Source organism: Phyllobates terribilis, unplaced genomic scaffold, assembly GCF_046119375.1.
Source record: "Phyllobates terribilis strain yellow unplaced genomic scaffold, ASM4611937v1 Scaffold_2__4_contigs__length_985480577, whole genome shotgun sequence".
NCBI lineage: Eukaryota > Metazoa > Chordata > Amphibia > Anura > Dendrobatidae > Phyllobates > Phyllobates terribilis.
Window position 1 is genome coordinate 102,318,948 of NW_027362762.1, and position 16,809 is coordinate 102,335,756.

The window sequence follows — 16,809 nt, forward strand, 5'->3', positions numbered from 1 at the left end:
GAAAATATAGTCCAGACATTGAGAAGGTTAGAAATAATGATTTTTATTTGAAAGAATAATTTTCTCCTTCAAACTTTGCTTTCGTCAAAGAATGCTCCCTTTGCAGCAATTACAGCATTGCAGACCTTTGGCATTCTAGCTGTTAATTTGCTGAGGTAATCTTGAGAAGTTCCCCCCCATGCTTCCTGAAGCCCCTCCCACAAGTTGGATTGGCTTGATGGGCACTTTTTGCGGTCAAGCTGCTCCCACAACAGCTCAATGGGGTTGAGATCTGGTGACTGCGCTGGTCACTGCATTACAGATAGAATACCAGCTGCCTGCTTCTTCCCTAAATAGTTCATGCATAATTTAGAGGTGTGCTTTAGGTCATTGTCCTGTTGTAGGATGAAATTGGCTCCAATCAAGTGCTGTCCACAGGGTATGGCATGGCGTTGCAAAATGGAGTGATAGCCTTCCTTATTCAAAATCCCATTTACCTTCTACAAATTTCCCACTTTACCAACACCAAAGCAACCCCAGGCCATCACATTACCTCCATCATGCTTGACAGATGGCGTCAGGCACTCTTCCAGCATCTTTTCAGTTGTTCTGCATCTCACAAATGTTCTTTTGTGTGATCCAAACACCTCAAACTTTGATTCGTCTGTCCATAAAACTTTTTTCCAATCTTCCTCTGTCCAATGTCTGTGTTCTTTTGCCCATATTAATCTTTTCCTTTTATTAGCCAGTCTCAGATATGGCTTTTTCTTTGCCACTTTGCCCTGAAGGCCAGCATCCTGGAGTCGCCTCTTCACTGTAGACGTTGACACCGGCGTTTTGCGTGTACTATTTAATGAAGCTGCCAGTTGAGGAGCTGTTAGGCGTCTATTTCTCAAACTAGAGACTCTAATGTACTTGTCTTGTTGCTCAGTTGTGCAGCGGGGCCTCCCACTTCTCTTTCTACTCTGGTTAGAGCCTGCTTGTGCTCTCCTCTGAAGGGAGTAGTACACACTGTTGTAGGAAATCTTCAGTTTCTTGGCAATTTCTCGCATGGAATAGCCTTCATTTCTAAGAACAAGAATAGACTGTCGAGTTTCACATAAAAGTTCTCTTTTTCTGGCCATTTTGAGAGTTTCATAGAACAAACAAATGTAATGCTCCAGATTCTCAGCTAGCTCAAAGGAAGGTCAATTTTATAGCTTCTCAAATCAGCCAAACCGTTTTCAGCTGGGCTAACATACTTGTGCCAGGGTTTTCTAGGGCTTTCTAAAAGTCCATTAGCCTTCTTACACAGTTAGCAAACACAATGTACCATTAAAACACTGGAGTGGTGGTTGTTGGAAATGGGCCTCTATACACCTATGTAGAAATTGCAATAAAAACAATACGTTTGCAGCTAGAATACTCATTTACCACATTAACAATGTATAGAGTGTATTTCTGATTCATTTAATCTTAGCTTCATTGAAAAAAAAATGTGCTTTTCTTTCAAAAATAATGAAATTTCTACATGACCCCAAACTTTTGAACAGTAATATATATATATATATATATATATATATATATATATATATATATATATATATATATATATATATATATATATATATATATATATATATATATATATACACACACTGCTCAAAAAAAATAAAGGGAACACTCAAATAACACATCCTAGATCAGAATGAATGAAATATTCTCATTGAATACTTTGTTCTGTACAAAGTTGAATGTGCTGACAACAAAATCACACAAAAATTATCAATGAAAATCAAATTTATTAACCAATGGAGGCCTGGATTTGGAGTCACCCCCAAAATTAAAGTGGAAAAACACACTACAGGCTGATCCAACTTTGATGTAAAGTCCTTAAAACAAGTCAAAATGAGGCTCAGTATTGTGTGTGGCCTCCACGTGCCTGTATGACCTCCCTACAATGCCTGGGCATGCTCCTGATGAGGCTGAGTATTGTGTGTGGCCTCCACGTGCCTGTATGACCTCCCTACAATGCCTGGGCATGCCCCTGATGAGATTGTGGATGGTCTCCTGTGGGATCTCCTCCCAGACCTGGACTAAAGCATCCGCCAACTCCTGGACAGTCTGTGGTGCAACGTGACGTTGGTGGATGGAGCGAGACATGATGTCCCAGATGTGCTCAATCGGATTCAGGTCTGGGGAACGGGCGGGCCAGTCCATAGCTTCAATGCCTTCATCTTGCAGGAACTGCTGACACACTCCAGCAACATGAGGTCTGGCATTGTCCTGCATTAGGAGGAACCCAGGGCCAACCGCACCAGCATATGGTCTCACAAGGGGTCTGAGGATCTCATCTCGGTACCTAATGGCAGTCAGGCTACCTCTGGAGAGCACATGGAGGGCTGTGCGGCCCTCCAAAGAAATGCCACCCCACACCATTACTGACCCACTGCCAAACCGGTCATGCTGAAGGATGTTGCAGGCAGCAGATCGCTCTCCACGGCGTCTCCAGACTCGGTCACGTCTGTCACATGTGCTCAGTGTGAAACTGATTCATCTGTGAAGAGCACAGGGTGCCAGTGGCGACTTTGCCAATCCTGGTGTTCTGTGGCAAATGCCAAGCGTCCTCCACGGTGTTGGGTTGCGAGCACAACCCCCATCTGTGGACGTCGGGCCCTCATACCACCCTCATGGAGTCGGTTTCTAACCGTTTGTGTAGACACATGCACATTTGTGGCCTGCTGGAGGTCATTTCGCAGGGCTCTGGCAGTGCTCCTCCTGTTCCTCCTTGCACAAAGGAGGAGGTAACGGTCCTGCTGCTGGGTCCCATGGCTCCCTCCACATCTCCTGGTATCTGCTCCATGCTCTGGACACTGTGCTGACAGACACAGCTACCCTTCTTGCCACAGCTCACACTGATGTGCCATCTTGGATGAACTGCACTACCTGAGCAACTTTATCGTTTCTACTGTAGACACCGCCTCATGCTACTGTACCTCTAGGGGTGAGAGCAATGGCAAAATGAAAAAGTGACCAAAACAACAGCCAAAAAGGATGAGAACAGAGAAATGGTCTGTGGTCATCACCTGCAGAACCACTCCTTTATAGGGGGTATCTTGCTAATTGCCGATCATTTCTACCAGTTGTCTGTTCCATTTGCACAACAGCAGAAGAAATTGATTCACAATCAGTGTTACTTCATAACTGGACAGGTAGATTTCACAGGAGTGTTATTGACTTGGAGTTACATTGTGTTGTTGTTAAAGTGTTCCCTTTATTTTTTGAGAAGTATATATATATTATATATATATATATATATATATGTATATATATATATATATATATATATATATACACATATACAGTACAGAGCAGTCATCAAAGCAAAAGGGATCTCTGGGAACTCCTTCAAGATTGTTGGAAGACCATTTCCGGTGACTACCTCTTGAAGCTCATCAAGAGAATGCCAAGAGTGTGCTAAGCAGTCATCAAAGCAAAAGGTGGCTATTTTGAAGAACCTAGAATATAAGACATATTTTCAGTTGTTTCACACTTTTTTGTTAAGTATATAATTCCACATGTGTTAATTCATAGTTTTGATGCCTTCAGTGTGAATGTACAATTTTCATAGTCATGAAAATACAGAAAAATCTTTAAATGAGAAGGTGTGTCCAAACTTTTGGTCTGTACTGTACATAATAAATATATATACACACACACACACACACACACACACACACACACATACTCTGTGTATGCTGCTGTTTTTTTGTGCTTATTTGCTAATTATATAAAGCTTTTCCTTTAATTTCACCATAATCGTCATCCAATTAATTAGAAAATTAGCCTGTTCCTGCCAGAGGAGGGTGACCTTAATCTGCGCCTCGATTAATCCAGAAACCTATCGTTTTAGTACATTAGCCTAATTGCTGCCAATTGTCAAAACAGCGATTGAAGGGGCATTAATCATTCTAAATACAGCAAATAAGCGCCTTGATTTAGCAGTTAGTAATGTTATAAGATAGATGTAATTGCTCTCGCTAACAAGCGTTGTGGTCACTTCACGGAGACTCATTAGGCTGTAACCGTGCTGATCAGAAATATTTTGTATATGTAATAAAGGTAACCTGTCGGAAGTTTCCTGCAGCCCGAACCGGGCGTCAGACTTCTATGAGACAACCAGCTACAATATATAACATGCTGGCACGGGGCCGGGTCACAGAGAAAACACTGTTTTAAAAAGAGTCAGGAACAGAGGAGTCAAGGGGGTGGCTCCTCGCCAGCTTCTCCCTATCCTACTAGGTATGATTGACAGTTTCTTCTTTATACACAAATAGGGAGAGAAACGACAACCAAGCTGGACAGGAAAAAGCTAGCAAAAAGCCGCGCCTTTGACTTTCCTTCCTGTCCACGGCTCTACTACAAAAAACTTGAGCCGATAATATTGCCAGGAAACATTAACATACACATGGTTTGGGGGTTCGGTATATTAAAAGGCTTGAACAGTACACAACAACCCATTATTAATAGTCTGAGAGGCAGTCAACTCCTTTAAAGAAAATTGTGCACCCTGGCTTTATAGGAGCCAGAAAGTGGGCAGAAAAACAAGCAAGTTGGATGGCGCACTGAAATGTTTGGCTCCACCATGATGCACCGAGTGCCTGTGCTGGGTTTCAACAGTCATTTTGTGCAGACAGACTCCATTTAACAACTTAAGTCGTTTATTATATTTGTTTTTTATAGCGTTCCAGGTAAAACTAGTCAGTTATCTTAAAGAGAATTGTATCTAAAGAAAATGACTTATTGTGTAGATCAAGTATTTTATGTTAAATGTATTTTTTTTTTTTTAGAATTTTTTTTTTTTTTTTACATTTTCCATATCACTATTTGTATTAAAACAAAACCTGAGCGGTAGGATATTTCTTTTCCCGCAAGAATAGATCACTAACCTCAGTTCTTCCCGTTCTTTTTCACATTTTCCAATGAAGTTTCCGAACTGACAGGAATGTACGTGCTCGTGTATCTGAAGAAGAAACGCTTCATTGAATTCAAAAGCCTGCGGGAATTGCTCGGTCAGATGCCAGACACACTCCAAAAACTGTGTGAACACTGGGGAGATCTCTTTGGCGTCACTGTCCAACTGCCCGCACCTACAACCAAATACACATAACTTCATATTTTTTTTTTTATTTTTTTTTTTAAAGGGAACCTGTTATAAGATCTATAGATAATAAAGCAGCACCATACCGTTATACAGAATGGGAATAGGTTCCTAAAATAAGTGCTGTGGAGTCGGTATTAATTTTGATGGAATAAAATAGACCGACTCAGACTCCTAAAATATATAATACATTGGGTTCAGTAGTACAATGCAGGATGTGCTGTAAATGTTTTCATATGAATTTTGGAAAGTTATGAAATGTCCTATAAATGTCTGTTGTGTTCCTGATCTCAGGATCTCGGCTTTTAGTTGAGATGAATCTTTGCTGCACTTTATGTACACGCTGAGTAGTGAAGCTCCTCCTCTACAGATCAGAGGATAAAGAGGAAGGACTGCACTCATCTCAGAACTGCTAGAGTGAACAAGAAAACAGGATTAAGGCAAGTAAATAGCTTGATTATTGTATCATAATGGTGATGAAAAGCCTGATGTTACCATTTTACTACAGTAAATTTATCACTTAAACATCAGCCATGTATGAGGGAGTCAAAGTCAGGGAAATTGAGGAGTCGGGAGTTGGAGGTTTGGCTTACCGACTCCACAGCCCTGCTAAAAATGTCACTCTTTGTAACCCAACGGGAAAAAAATCTAGTAATGCCTGATATCTGTAAAGAGACATGAGGGCGGTCCTTGTTTCCTCAGGAGTCATGAAGTGCTGGCTAATATAACTCATTACCAGTCAAAAAAAGCCAATGCCAGTACACCTCGCAGATGCTGGTGGAGTTGACATATAAAAATGTATCCTGGCCTGTAGGAAATCAATAAAGCCTGAAGTCACGAGGGACTACATGACTACTTTAAAAACGGTGACTGCCCACATGACTCTTCACATGTTGCGTGTGATACTTTCTAACTTTACTTTTTCTGTTATGCATCTCTAGACTATTGAGGGAGACAAGTCTATTAGCATCCTGTATAAAAACTATGGTGGAGGTTCAGGGGTTTTATATATATGACGACAGGTTCACTTTCATCAGTTCTAAAGACTTCTCTCTAGAACACTAGAGAAAACAAAAAACAAGTACATTTGAGCAAAAAATTAGTAAGAAAAAAAAATCTATTCAGCTATATCTTGGATATTTCTCCTGGTCAATCAATGTTTTCCACCAGGTCACTAATGGGGTTGTTCAAAACTTACCAAGTCTCCTGAATGGCAGGTCTATTCATGAACACAATATAGAAGATGGAGATGTATCACTGCATAATCAGTAATGATTGCGTATACACAGACGGTGAAGTCAAGTCATCATTTTTTTTACCCCATCTGCCATATTTTTGTTGCATTTTTTGAAAGGGAAAGCTTCTATATTTTTCCATGATTGCATCAGTTGCAGGAAAAAACCCACAGTATTATATGTGGTAAATAATATCCTAATATTCTATTACTCCTGCATCTTTTGTTATCAGCAGAATGTTCGTTTCACATTTCCTTTTTGACACAAAGAGGTAAATATAAAACCTGTACTGTACAACCATGTATGGGAATCCATCACTGCAAAACATTCAAGTTTTACTTATTTCCATTCAGTTTTATGCAGCCAATCGAGCTATTCATTTGCAACAACGGATTTAGACCAGGATATTTTTATTCACTGACAGCAAACAGAAATCATGAGAATGTTGAGAAATTGAGATAATCTATATGGGAAAGCGATATAACTTTATATTATTAAGAAGCCAATCAAGAGCAAATACTTACCTGTCGGCAAACTTGTGTCCGAATGATATCCAGTCTTTCTCAATTAAAACCTGAAAAAGAAGAAAGTAAATCCTGAAAGTTCTCTCTAACCGCTTAGATGCTACAGTCGCTGTGGAACTAAGGATTCTAAGCAGTTAGTAATCAGTGATCTGTGAGAGCCATATGCGTACAGTGGTTTGCGGTGAGCTCATCCCACCCGCACCATATATATAGTAGAGAGAGGGTGTTGGGAAGGGGCTAAGCCAACCTACAGTCTATGTTATATCATCTAGACATTGGAAGAGCAAAATATGGTTTTCATGAAAAACCTCAGCTCCACATAACCTACAGTCCATGTACCCATCTGTCCATAAACAGATTACCGTCAGCAGGACACGACAAATTTATGACTACAGAGTCCTCTTGACATTTCTACTTGCCGATACTTTGCCATCTCTTTCTACCCAATTTTAGGCTGAAACTACATGTTTATAGAGATGGTGAAATGTTCGTAAGTGTTCGCTTTCTTATGTAGATGGCCGATTTTATGCTCAACTGACTCGAAAACTGTCAAGTCCTCGGCCATACAAAAGTAGATACAAGGGCAATAATCTCTTCCAACTCGTAAGGTTGCAGTTAGATGGTTGTATAAATTGGCCGGACTGGCCGGCAGCTCTCCCGACTCGCCTGATACAGCTTCATGTATTTCAATGCAGCAGTCACGCTCTGGTGGGTAGAGCGGCCGGCCAGTCCAAGCACTGCGTTCCAATCTCAATCCGATTTATAGGACCGCAAGACTACGCCCTACTTGTGAAATCTGGTTGTGCAGTGAGCTCACTAATGGCCGAGTAGTGCTCTACACCAACCATATAAAACCCGATTCTCAGCCTGATCTTACTACTGAGCCAAAAATAGGACTGTAAATGGTCTCTTGAAAGAAAATTTGTCTATTTACATATTCCTCTAAATTTCCTAAATCCTATTCTATAGGAAATAATCTTCTTTATCCTTGCTGGAATCAGCATCTCCTCCATGCTGTACGGCGCATCCGTCTTAAGTTTTCACAGGGAGAACACATTAGGTGATGTCGGACTTACCATGAATCCTTTGATGGTTCTGTAAAATGGATCAAGCAGTAAGGATCCCAGTGAGCAGACTTGCGATGTGCGGTCCCAGCCATCGGAGCAATGGACGAGCACGCTGGTCCTCTCGTCATATATAGCCTGGGAATAGAGAAATGAATGGCTCTGGGTGTAAGTACCATAGAAGCAGCTCAGAGTGGCTGGGTAGTGACCAGGCTATTTTTTTATATTCTTTTTTTCATGCATGCCTCTCCATATTTTAGCAGCCAGAACGTTTTTTTATTTTATTTTTTTTTCATTCATGTAACTGTACGATGCCTTGTTTTATACGGGAGAAATTGTATTATTTGGTGGTACATATAGATTACCGTGTAATTCATAAAAAAAAAAAAATATATATATATATATATATTTATTTTTTTCTTCTGACGTATGCACACTTTATCCTTCCAAATTAGGATGCTAACAATCCATTCTGTGCACCCCGGTAAACCTCCAAAAACGATCTTTATTCGCTGTCTCCAGCATGATACTGTACAGTCCAATCGGTGTGTGCGGACCAACTTCGCAGCCCCCAGTGATCTCGCTAACTCGGCCCCTCCGCCAGGGATTAAAGCGTCTAGGATAGTGAGATCACAGCAGATGCCGACGTTGCGATTTAAATCAGTTATGGAACCTGACAGCTTCGCTTTAAAGATGCCCTGCCATCAAAGCTTTTATCCTCTTAATATATTGCATTCATCTTATTATACAGCACTGTGTACTTACAATTGCTCATTTTGCCTTTCTATCCAGATAATTCTTCTGTTTAGTCTTCTCTATGTAGAAACAGGAAGTCTCTTGTCCCTGCATTTATCATTCCCCTCTTCAACTCCTGACCCAGCTGCTCCCTCCCGCCCCCCTCACCAGGAACTTTTGAAGTGACGTATGACTCCTGCAGGAAACAATGACCTCCTGTTTCTACATAGAGCTTAGAAGGATTCAGCTGGTCAGTTTTTAATACTGTAATGTTATAGACCTAATGGAGAAGAGAAGAATTATCTGGGTAGAAAGGCAAAATGAGCAATTGTAAGTGCACAGTGCTATATAATATGACTGCAATATATTAAAAGGATAAAAATTTTGATGGGAGGAGGAGGAGGAGTGCTTCTTTAAAGAGAACCTGCCACTAAGTGACTAGTTTTCGTTATTATTATTATATTATTAATTGCCCCCATCTCTGGAACCGTATGGTGGATTTAAAAAAAAATAAAAAAAATGGGATACTCAGGGGAGCGGCGGAAATAAAATACGAATAAAAATTGGTCCCTTTAGAATTGGTGACAGGTCCCCTTTAAGTAATTGAAATGTCTAATCTTCAAAAAAAATAAGCTGTAGCTCTTGGTTATTTGGAAAAACTGATAAAAAAGGGGTTATATTTCAGAAAGTGGAATAAACAGGTCTAAAAAACACAAATGACTGATTGTCCAAATAACATTACAATGAAACCAGATAATTGTATCTCGGCGCCTCCGAACGAATAACGCAAGAACTTTAATGACTACAATGTACAGTGACGAGACCTTTTCTCATCATTTCTTCTCCACCTGGAGACATATAATGGATATTTGTAACCGACGAGCACCAGGAATCTTTCCCTAATTGTGATTCCAGGCAGGGAGGAGCGCAGCCCCAGGCTGACACCAGTGAGCGGCAGCACATCCCTCCCTCACTACCGGTGTACACACTAAAGGAGTATTTCCAGGCCCTGGGTTCTCCAACTGTCTGCGAAAAGCTGGACTCCATCTTATTTCCCATTATAATGTCAAGACCTCCTGATTTGATGTATGTGTAATTGTTTCTACAGGGAACTTAAAAGGGTATTCCCATCTCCAAGATCCTATCCCAATACGCAGTAGGTGTAATAATAATATTAACAAATACCTCCAAATAGAAATGTATTATAGTTCTTCAGGTTTGCTAAGTCGCTTACCCCATGTGCAGGGCAGTGCAGTAGCTTAGGTATTATTATTACTATTATTATTTATTTATATAGCGCCATTGATTCCATGGTGCTGTACATAAGGGGTTACATACAAAATACAGATATATATTACAGAGAACAAACTAACAATGATAGACTGGTAGAGGGAAGAGGACCTTGGGCTTACAGTCTACAGACTGGTGGGGAAGGAGACCGTAGAATGGGGGGTTGCAGCAGCTTCGGTGTTGGTAAGGCAGGAGCTCCAGTGGTGTTGAGGAAGCAGTGGGGTCATCACAGGCTGTAAGATTTCTTGAAGAGATGTGTTTTCATGTTGCGTCTGAAGGATCTGAATGTGGCGGATAATCGGACGTGTTGGGGCACAGAATTACAGAAGATAGGGGATAATTGGGAGACGTCTGGGAGGCGATTGGGTCAGGAACGAAAAAGTGTGGAGGAGAGAAGGAGGTATTGGGAGGACCGGAGATCACGTCAGGGAATACATTGGGAGATTAGTACAGAGTTGTACGGAGGAGAAAGGTTATGGATGGCTTTGTAGGTCAGTGTTAGTAGTTTGAATTGGATACACTGGAGAAATGGGAGCCAGTGAAGGGATATGCAGAGGGGAGAAGTGGAGGAGTAGCGAGGAGAGAGATTAATTAGTGGGGCAGCAGAGTTAAGAACAGATTGGAGAGATGCGAGAGTGTTAGCAGGGAGGCCACACAGGAGGATGTTACAGTAGTCCAAGCGGGAGATGATGAGGGCATGCACAAACATTTTAGTAGATTGAGCGTTGAGGAAGGGATGGATTCTGGAAATATTTTTGAGCTGGAGGCGACAAGAGGGGAAAAGACAGGGCAGAGTCGAGGGTTACTCCGAGGCAGCGGATGTCCGGTACAGGGGAAAGAGTGATGTTATTTATTGTAATAGATAGATCAGGTAGGGAAGATACGTGAGATGGAGGAAAGATAATGAGTTTAGTTTTGTCGAAAATGAGATTGAGATAGAGGGAGGAGAAGGAGGATATGGCCGATAGACATGCTGGGATTCAGGACAGCAGAGAGGTAGATCTGAGTGTCATCAGCATACAGATGGTACTGGAAGCCATGGGACTTTATGAGCTGTCCCGGGCCAAGGGAATAGACGGAGAAGAGTAGGGGTCCTAGGACAGAGCCTTGAGGGACTCCAACAGAGAGGGGGCGGGGTGAGGAGGTAGTGTGGGAATGGGAGATGCTAAATGTGCGGTTGGAAAGGTATGAGGAGAACCAGGATAGGGCAAGGTCTTTGACGCCAAAGGAAGAGAGGATCTGGAGTAGGAGGCAGTGGTCAACTGTGGCAAAGGCAGAGGACAGGTCTAGAAGGAGGAGTACAGAGAATTGTCTGTTAGCTTTGGCTGTAATTCGGTCGTTAGTAATTTTGGTCAGGGCCATTTCAGTGGAATGATGGGGACGGAAACCAGATTGTTGGTTGTCGAAGAGAGAGTTAGATGAGAGATGGGAGGAAAGTTTAGCGTGAACCATGGTATCCATGGTTATGACCACTGATATAGTGATAGTTAACAGTTTGTGGCTGTAACCATGGATACCTAAGCTACTGCAACGCCCTGCACATGGGGTAAGCGACTACATTTCTAATTGGAGGTATTTGCTAATATTACATCATAACTACATTCTGGGATAGGATCTTGGAGATGAGAATACCCCTTTAATGCCTGAAATGGAGAACAACTTTCTGGCTATAAATATTGTATCAGGTAACTAATGAACATTTAGATGTATTAATGTAATATTATACTCTGCAGTGACCACTGAAAGGAAAATGTCCGCTTACCCCAGCAAAATCAGTGGTTTTCCAAGGGTGCGGGAAGCGAGACCCGGGTGTATGCATTTTATTGAGACAGCCCCTTTAAAAGGAAAATTAAAGCTAAAAAAAAAGAAAAAAAAAAAAAAAATCAGCCTGCAGACTATTTCCTGCTCTTGAAACTGTCCTTTAATCTTTTACCGCCGCAAACATTTTTATTTTTGGGATTTAATTTTTTCCTCCCCTTCTTCCAAGAGCCATAATGTTTTTTTTTTTCTATAGACATAAAAAGGCTTATTTTCTGCAGGAAGAGTTGTAGTTTTGATTGACACCATTTATTTTCCGATAAAATGTAAATCAGAAAAAAAATTCAAGTAAGGTGAAATTATGAAAAAAATGCTATTTCATCACTGTTTATTGGGTTTTGTTTTTACACAGAGTTCATTGTATGGTAAAAATGAGCGGGCAATAGGACTCTACCGGTCAGCACGATTAATGTGGTACCAAACGTATCCAGTTTTAACCTTGGTGGTGAAAAATAAATATGGTTTGCGTCGCCATTTTCTGAGACCTGTAACTGTTTAATTTTTCGGTTGATGGATCTGTGTGAGGTTTGGATTTTTGAGAGGCAGACTGATGTTTTTAGTGATACCCAAAAAACTGCATACATTTTTAAATCGCTCTCTTACACCCAATGTGACTGGTAAACTTATGTTGAAAAAAAATACACGTCAGAATGGCTGTATAATCCGATTATGGCTGTTTATAATCTGCTTTTACTGCCTGACACTAAAATGAAGATCCAGTTCATTAATTGCACCTCTTAATATCAGGATTTAACAGCCATTTTGACATGGGTTTTCAAAGTAAGTACACCACCCTCATCAGGTCCGAGATGTTCACTCAATAACATAAGCAAAGTGAATAGTGAAATCTGGTAAAGGATCAAGCTTAAATGTTAATTGACATTCCAACACACTGATTGAGTGATATCACACTAATGTACTTAATTCTGTAAAAATACACATTTCCCATACCTTTGCTAACCAGACGGAAGCGTCCAGCACAGCTTTGATGTGACGCAGCCATCCACAGTTCTCTAGGCCACTTAGAAAGTCATTTACAGATAGATTCTTGGATCCACAAACTGAAAAAAGAATAGAAATAAGAAGAATATAGCAGTGATATCACAACAAGGCAGGAGAGCAGGACACTTTCACTGCGAAATGTATTTATTGTGTAAATTGTTGTCTAGGGGTGGGGGGTCTGATAACCGGCTAGTTGACTGTTTCCACTAACAGCTGGCAGAATTCTGCTGCAGCTCTGGACTGGCCATATTCTCAGATATTGAAAAGCTCTGTTGTATCTTGCACATTTTTTTGCAGGTGTTCGAACTAAATACACAATAGTAATCGTCTCGGATTATTGCATCTTTGTTTAGACATTTTATGCGTTTTCCTCTTTTTTGATGCATTTTTGAAGCAAAGGGATTTTTTTATGCTTTACTGGAGAATGTTGGGATTCTGCATTTAAAAATGCAACTCCGCTTTTTACAAGAAAAAAAACACCCTGTAGTGAACAAATGCAAAGAAAACCTCCGTCTTTAGATGCACAAGCCGGCCTTAGGCTGCAAGACTGCAGGCAGCCGGCCTTAAGCAGCAAGCCTGCAGGCAGCCGGCCTTAAGCTGCAAGCCTGCAGGCAGCCGGCCTTAAGCTGCAAGCCTGCAGGCAGCCGGCCTTAAGCTGCAAGCCTGCAGGCAGCCGGCCTTAAGCTGCAAGCCTGCAGGCAGCCGGCCTTAAGCTGCAAGCCTGCAGGCAGCCGGCCTTAAGCAGCAAGCCTGCAGTCAGCCGGCCTTAGGCTACAAATAGAGTTAATGCAGACTTGTGAACCCTCACATCATGAAATGAATAATTGAACAACAATGTGAAAGACACATTTTACTGCATCTACGTGACCACTTTAACAACTTATTGCATAAGGACGAACATAAACATCCTGCACTTGTCAGCAAATGCGTAGGGGGCTCAGGAGCAGCATGACATAACTGGCATCTATGTCTAACAGCAGCGGCCAGAGCTGAGCTTTTAAAGTGGCATTTAAATGTAAATGGAGCGATTGCCGATGCATGAGAGTACTACATCCACCTCGCGCAGCTTGATTGCAGGGTACCAACAGGTTACTATGGCAGTATATAATAAATTGCTTGTTCAAGTCTCCTAAGGGGACTAAAAGGGAATGTAAGTCATAAATAAAGTTTTCAAAAAGGTTAAAAAAAATATATATATAAAAAGTCAAATCGCCACCTTTCTTCCTGAAGAAAAATGAAGAAATATAAATAAAAAAATTGTCATCACCATGTCTGTAAAAGTCCAGGCTATCAAAATAAAAGATGGCTTAGCACATATGGTAAATGTCGTAAGGAGAAGAAAAAAAAAAAAATCAAAAAATGTCAGAATTGCAGTTTTCAGTCACCAAACCATTCTAAAGAAAAATACAACAAAAAAAACATTGTATGAACCACAAACTGGTATAAATGAAAATGTCACCACACAAAAAAATAAGCCCTCACAGAGCTCAATAGATAAAAGTAAAAAAAAAAAAAAAAAACCCACAAAAAAACAGGTCTTGGAAAATGGCATCAGAAGGCAAAACATTTTTTCCCTTTTTTCCAGTACATTATACAGTAAAATTAATGAGATCATTCAAAACTACACCTGGTCCCGCAAAAAAAAAACTTTTATATAGCTATGTTGAGAGTAAAATAAAAGGAGAAGAAAAAAAATGAAAATTCAAAGGAAAACCCCTCCACAGAAAAGCGCCTGGTCATGAAAGGGTTAATCACTACTGTACATGGTCCTGCTGACTGCACTGTCCCATGGTGTCATTTACTCCCTCAGCTGCAGATAAAGTCACCAGAGGTGCACACTGCCATCTAGTGGATGAAACAGAATATACAGCAATCTTCAATTTGTCATTTATTTATTAACAGACTCATTTTTTCCATTAGGAGCACAACAAAGACCTTCCAATATTTAATCTGTGTCTTTACGGAAGAAAGCTGTAAGCTTTTTATCCCCTTAGGTCAGTAAAGTGCTCCTTAAAGAAGTCGTACGGGCAAAAAAAAGAAAGAAGTTCCCCTGGTACTTGGATCTGTAAAAAAATAACAATATCCGGCACCCAAATGAATCTCCAGCACAGGAACAGAATATATCACAACAACAGCTGCAGGACCACTGCAGCCTGTGATTGGCTGCAGCTGTCAGGTAACTTGAGCAGTGCGTGATAAAAAAAAAATAAAAAAATAAATCTACAGACGTGACCGCTGCAGCCAATCACAAGGTGCAGCAGTCCTGCGGTTGGTGATACAGTGACAATTCCACTTCCTGTGTCAGTGCAGACCACTGAGTGGCCTGCAGTATCATTTAGTTTGTTAATTTTTAATAGATCAAAGCCCCTGAAAACTATTAACCGGTGAGCTCTCCTGACATGTCTTAGTATGTACTTTTATTCCTAAAAAATAACAATTCCGGAGCATCTTCTCTAATAACAGTTTGTTGTGTTGTTCCTCTGTTATTCCTCCTTGAAATGTATGAAGAAATTGGAGGTTACCATGCCCCTTGCCAATGAAGCTGAACTATTAGCAGCCGGCACTGGGTCAGACTTAAGGACATATCCTATTGACAAGGTGAATGGTAACACTCAGTGCCAATATATTCATATATGTCCAGGAGGAATAATAGAAGAACTTCACAAAGGAGTTTTTTTTTTTTTTCAAAAAGATGCTCCACCATTGTTTTTTCTTGGGTAATCCTGGTGTTTGCTGAGACGGGTACGTCAGGATTGAACAAATCAAGTGTTTTCCATCTCCTGTAAATAGAGAGTAAAATAAGATAAATTCCCTAAATGAAAAAAAAAAAAACAGTTGAAAAATAATTCACTGCCATAAAAAGTAATAGAAGGGTGAGGATAAGTCCCCCAATGATTAGTGGTGCTCCGACTGAGACATTGGTACTGAGAGCGAGCGCTGCGCAGGGGATTGCAGCAGAGTCTCCCGCACAGCAGGCAGAGATGAACTTTACTGTGCAATTTAAGTAGTTTTTTTTTTTTTTTTTTATGCATGACACTGAAGAAGTTATCTTACAGAAAGGTGATAACTTTCTGATTGGTCGGGGTCCGGCCGCTGGGACCACCACCGATTGGCAGGACGGAGAACTTTTAACCCCCGCTAGAATAGACGTTGTAGCTTTTAATTGATAACGTCCCGGAGCCTCCGAATCGCCAGGGGAGATGAGTAAATAGATTTCATTTTTAAGTATTTTTCTAAAAAAAAAAAAAAGTTTAAGCCTTTTTTTGGTGTTTCACAGTGAATAGGGTAAGTTATGGAGTTTGACTTTCCCATTAATCTCAACTGGGAAAATCCTTAAAAGGGTTCTCCGGTGAAAACAAGTTGTCAACTATGCACAGGATAGGTGATAACTTATTGGCCTCTAACTACTGCACAGGATAGGTGATAACTTATTGGTCTCTGACTACTGGGATCTGCACCGATTGGCAGAAAGGGAAACTTTTATCCCTGACGGAGCACGTTTATCCCGGTTAGAACGAAGCAGCAGCGTGCATGACCGATTCGGAGAGCTGTGCTCGGCTTTTTCTGCCAGTCCTATAAAAAATTATTGGAGTGGTGGTCGGGTCATGTGACCCGCAGCACCATTTTGTAACGGGATAAAAGTGCACCATCGGGGATAAGAATTCCCAATCCTGCCGATCAGTGCGGGTCCCAGATGTCAGTAATTTATCGCCTATCCTGCACGTAGGTGAGGACTTGTTTTCCTGGAGAACCCCTTTAATAAACTAGTGATTTCCATTATAATCTGCCCCCGATTACATTTCAGTACGACCACATTATACCAGGCGGGACTCCATCTCGTACCTTCCATGAGCTTCTGCAGACTCGACCTCATGACGTGAATATTCTCGATTCCCACAAACTGGAACTTAATATTAGAGTAATTGTCGGCGTTCTCGTAGCCTTTTCCCGCCGCTCTGTTCGCCATGGCATTCAGCTACAAAGTGACAATGTGTTCTCATGAGATACATCCAGACTTAGAC

The 16,809-nt window shown here is 41.0% G+C and overlaps 1 protein-coding gene across 1 annotated transcript in view; it reads right to left on the minus strand.

The window, feature by feature from the left end:
* Nucleotides 1-16,809, minus strand: part of MTMR6 (myotubularin related protein 6) — a 62,372-nt gene that overhangs the window by 16,791 nt on the left and 28,772 nt on the right. The window contains exons 7-11 of the mRNA XM_073662449.1: nucleotides 16,631-16,763; nucleotides 12,737-12,846; nucleotides 7,955-8,080; nucleotides 6,879-6,928; nucleotides 4,908-5,108 (exon numbers count right to left, since the gene is read on the minus strand). Coding sequence (XP_073518550.1) covers nucleotides 4,908-5,108; nucleotides 6,879-6,928; nucleotides 7,955-8,080; nucleotides 12,737-12,846; nucleotides 16,631-16,763 — 620 coding nt within the window. The remainder of the gene's footprint in view (nucleotides 1-4,907; nucleotides 5,109-6,878; nucleotides 6,929-7,954; nucleotides 8,081-12,736; nucleotides 12,847-16,630; nucleotides 16,764-16,809) is intronic.